This window comes from Phalaenopsis equestris, unplaced genomic scaffold (assembly GCF_001263595.1).
Source record: "Phalaenopsis equestris unplaced genomic scaffold, ASM126359v1 Scaffold000617, whole genome shotgun sequence".
Classification (NCBI taxonomy): Eukaryota; Viridiplantae; Streptophyta; class Magnoliopsida; order Asparagales; family Orchidaceae; genus Phalaenopsis; species Phalaenopsis equestris.
The window spans coordinates 282,513-287,314 of record NW_018165057.1 but is presented as its reverse complement, the minus strand read 5'-3'; the positions used below and the strand labels follow the sequence as shown (position 1 = coordinate 287,314).

Genomic DNA, 4,802 nt, shown 5'->3' with positions numbered 1-4,802 from the left:
TTGATTTTACACCTATTAAATTTATTTTAAAAAATATATAATGTAATTATATATTCTTGATCATGTAAAATAAATCAAAATTATGTAAATTATTTAAGAAATGATTAAAATAATTGCTGATAAAATTCAGTGAAAATTTTATTCTTTTTTAAAAATTATAATTATCATATTTTTTTATGTCTTAATATATTTAATATCTAAAATTTATAATTTATTTTTAGGACACCAAAATATTTAAAATAACATAAAATATATTACTGAAATTAGTTTGATTATAATATATATATATATATATATATATATATATATAAGTATAAAATATTACATAAATTTTATACGTCGATTTTTAGGAAACAAGATAAGTTATTTCTAGCCATAAAAGCCTATTGGCAACTATTATATAACAACACTTGCCCTGTTCTTGTCTTCCTTAGAGTTTGGGGTTTTGGTAGACGGGAGTCTCTCTCTCCATCTCTCTCTCTCTTGCTCGCTCGCTTTCTCGCCCCGAGCACTTTGTACGCCATGTCGCTGCTCTCGGATTTGATCAACCTCAACCTCTCTGATCACACGGAGAAGATTATCGCCGAGTATATTTGGTGCGTTTCCTTTCAGACTTATGTTTCTTTCTTCTTTTTATTGGAATGATTGATCTCTAGGGATTGTTTTTTTGGGGTGCGGGGTGTTTGTTATATAGATATTGTTGTTTTTTTCTTTTTCTTGACTGTTTCTGGCGATTCTATTTGTAGAATCCTTACTATGTCATCTCGTTGCTTTTAAGATTCATTTGGATGCCTTTAGATAGAAACGATCTTTGAAAAATGATGATTCTGTTTTGATTCATTTTGGTTATGTAGTCAAATTAATTAGTGTTTAAGAATTGAAGCCAATGTTGATCTTTGTACCGCTCAATCATGTATGATAGGACCTGTAAATTGTTTCATTTTTTATAACTTTTCTTATTTTCTTAAGCAGTCAAACGGGGAATTCTCTTGTTTGTTCTATTCAGAACTTGGAAATCTAGTTATTTTTAGTTTTTCATAGTTTTGGTTTATGGTTTTTCTTCCCCTGTTCTTCAGCTTCCCCTAATTTTTTTTTTTCGCTTTTTTGACTTCTTCTCGTTAGCCTTTGCTTGAATTCATCATGGAATTAACTGGCTGAAATAGTTAATTTCGTTGCTTTATATTGGTAATGGCTGTATGCTTTTTGTTCACATACTTGCATTTCTTCTTCGATTCACAGGATTGGTGGATCTGGTTTGGATATTAGGAGCAAAGCAAGGGTAGAATTTTTCATCCTTTTAATAGTATTCTGATCCGTTTGCTCCTTGCCCTTGTTTTTCTTCGCATGTTTCACGCATATTCTTGATCTATGAATTATTTCATGCGACAGACCCTTCCAGGTCCAGTTAAGCATGCTAGTGAGATACCGAAATGGAACTATGATGGCTCGAGCACCGGCCAAGCCCCTGGGGAGGATAGTGAAGTGATTTTGTAGTATGTCTTTCATCTTTCCTTATCTTCGTTCAAGATTTTGTAATATTTTTGTGCAATTTTTGTAAGAGACGTGCATCATTTGTGCAATCTTGTATGATATAATATCTTCTTCGAAATTGGCAGCCCCCAGGCTATCTTTAAGGATCCATTCAGGAGGGGAAACAACATTCTTGTAAGTTCTTTTTTCCTGTTCATCTTCTTTTTCAATCCGTGAGCTACTGTTAGTTTGGATTTCATCCTGCCATAGTCAGCTAGACTTAACAACTGCTACGGGATGCTGCTCATGTAATGCTTTTTTAGATTTTATGATCTACGATTGACTCCATTATTTACTGTGAAATTATTATTACCTAAACTTATTGAAATTTTTATTCTGCTAAATATCTCGGAAGGGTTTTTTTTTTTCTTATATTAGAAGGAAATTTCAGAGAAATCAAACTAGTCTTGATCATGGGTGATCATCTGAAACCAAGATTTGACCTTTTCTTTTTTTTCCAAATTAATTTTGAAATACCAACCTGTCCTAACCATATGAACAATCTGTAAAAGCCATCATCATCTTTCAACTCAATTTATTTTTATTTTCTTAGTAATGTTATTGGTTTTCATCTTTGTTTGATGTGTTGTTTTGATGTACATGTAGGTCATATGCGACTGTTACACACCGGCTGGAGAGCCAATCCCCACCAACAAAAGATTTAATGCGGCTAAAATTTTTAGCCACCCTGATGTAGTTGCTGAAGAACCTTGGTAGAAATATTAGTTATTTAATTTTGTTTAAGTTATTATTTACCATCTCTTTCTTGCTCAGTAATGGTTTGAATTCATTTCCTTTTGTTGAAATATTCAAATTTCTAGGTATGGAATTGAGCAGGAGTACACCCTCCTGCAAAAAGATGTCAAGTGGCCGATTGGGTGGCCGGTGGGGGGCTTTCCTGGTCCTCAGGTGCAAACTTATATTTTTATTTACGTCTGCTAAATATGGGTTGAAAAAATTTCATTTTGAAGCATGATTTGACCTTATTCCATCTTTGAAATAATACTATTGTCTTGGCAGGTTATCTATCTTCATATTAGTTCTTAGATTTTCATATTCCTCTCAAACACAATTTTTTAATTTTTTCATGAATCTTTTGAGTGCCTTCTACTTCCAAAAAAGACATTACTTATGTGAAAGCGAATTTAAACTGCAAATTGATATAGATATTTGTTTATTGTGGCTTTGTTCCCTTTCAGCTGATATTTCCATATAATGTGAATCTTGTGACAGGGTCCCTACTACTGTTCAGCTGGTGCTGACAAATCTTTTGGCCGTGACATTGTTGATGCACATTACAAAGCTTGTTTGTATGCTGGAATCAACATCAGTGGCATTAATGGAGAGGTCATGCCTGGTCAGGTAACCAATTTAATTCTTCTGTTATTTTCCTCAAACTTTATAAAAACTTTCTTCTTTCTTCTGTTATTTGATAATAAAATATGCTATTTTCATAGTGGGAATTTCAAGTTGGCCCTTCTGTTGGCATTTCCGCTGGTGATCAGTTGTGGGCTGCTCGTTACATTCTGGAGGTAAATACAAAAATTCTAACTACGTTTCTTCTGTATTTCTTATTTATATTTACAAACATAAATTTAGGCATGCAACCTATTATCACCTTGTTTACTATTTTTGCTTATTTCTGTAAAACAGAGGATCACCGAAATTGCTGGTGTGGTACTTTCATTAGACCCGAAGCCTATTCAGGTTGGAAATTGCTGATTTTTTGCTTGTTTAACAGAGACTATAAAGCTGTTTTCAATCATAAATGAAATAAATTTCCTTTTGTTTTTCCATATGAAGACTATTTTTCTAATTATAGTTGTGCTTCAGGGAGACTGGAATGGCGCTGGCGCACACACTAACTACAGGTAAGATTGTAATGGATAATTTGTTTCTAAATTGTTTCTTGGAATTTATTGTACTGCTCTTCTGTTGCTTTCATTTATTTCCATAATCCTGAAATTTAGTTTATTTGCTGTATTTAAAAATTTTCAGCACCAAATCAATGAGGGCAGATGGAGGTTATGAAATCATAAAGAAGGCAATAGAAAAACTTCGCCTCCGACATAAGGAGCAGCATAAAGAGCATATTTCTTCTTATGGTGAAGGCAATGAACGTCGCTTAACTGGAAGGCATGAGACTGCTGACATCAACACTTTCTCTTGGGTATGCAATATGAGGAATCTGAAGAAATTTCTTATTTGATCATCTTATATGTAATTCAATCTTTTGTGATTTTTATCTATTAATTTGCAAATGTCATCACTTATAGGGTGTTGCAAACCGCGGAGCTTCAGTTCGTGTTGGTCGTGACACTGAAAAGAATGGCAAAGGTAAAGCTTAATTGTTGCATTGAAGTTAATTAAGGGGCCTTTTGAGATAATTTTTGTTTTTATTTTTCATTTCTATTTTTATTTTATTTTGTTTACATTTTTGGTTTAAATTAAAATATATTTGATTGAGGTGGTTGTTTTTAAGAACAATCAAAATATCTTTAAGCGTTTTGAATATTTTTTAAAAACAAGTTGATTTATTTCTAAAAATAATAAACAAAAACATCTGAAATTTCTACAAACCAAACATATTTTTGAAATCAAAAGAAAAAATAAAAATATAAATAGAAAATAAAAGTGATGTCGAATGGGGCCCTATATGTAAGGTTTAGACACAAAGGCTATTGTTTTTTGATTCAGGTTATTTCGAAGATCGGAGGCCGGCATCGAATATGGATCCCTACATCGTGACATCCATGATTGCGGAGACCACAATCCCCTTGAAACCAACTTAAGAAGAATTTATTTCCACGCTTTGCTTTCCGTGATTCAGATATCTGTGGCATTGATTAAAGATTACATGTTCTCAGCTCTTTCTGGTTTGATCTTATGTTGGGTTTAGTTTTTTCTTTGTACTATTTGGAGCTCACCAAGTTTGTTGTTCCTGCATTGCTGTTTGCTTTCTTATGATATGAAAACTGATTACAGTGTCTGTAGTTTGGGTGATATTTATCATGTTAAGAATCCATTTGTTCCAGTATAATTTATTATTTCCAATCTCTTCTGATTACTATGAATAGTCTACTTCAAAAAAGATGACAACAAATTGAATTTTTTAGTGTCTTTTTTTTTTTATTTTGTGGCAACATTTGAAATCTCATTGATATTCTTTACTTTATTTTTAACCTGCCCCGCTAAGTAAAGCCACAATATGGTGCCCAATTGGGTTCCCAAAGTTTATGAATAAATTAATTATATTGTATATTTTCAATGTG

General features: G+C 32.4%; 1 protein-coding gene across 1 annotated transcript; it reads left to right on the top strand.

Moving 5' to 3' along the window:
- Positions 1–410: 410 nt before the first annotated feature.
- On the top strand, positions 411–4,570 carry LOC110029953 (glutamine synthetase nodule isozyme-like). Its single transcript, XM_020732453.1, has 13 exons — positions 411–596; positions 1,240–1,279; positions 1,390–1,493; positions 1,617–1,665; positions 2,137–2,243; positions 2,352–2,439; positions 2,764–2,892; positions 2,988–3,062; positions 3,184–3,237; positions 3,364–3,401; positions 3,529–3,700; positions 3,807–3,867; positions 4,228–4,570. The coding sequence occupies exons 1-13, from the start codon at positions 523–525 to the stop codon at positions 4,320–4,322; spliced, it is 1,086 nt and encodes a 361-aa protein (XP_020588112.1). The 5' UTR covers positions 411–522; the 3' UTR covers positions 4,323–4,570.
- The last annotated feature ends 232 nt before the right edge of the window (positions 4,571–4,802 follow it).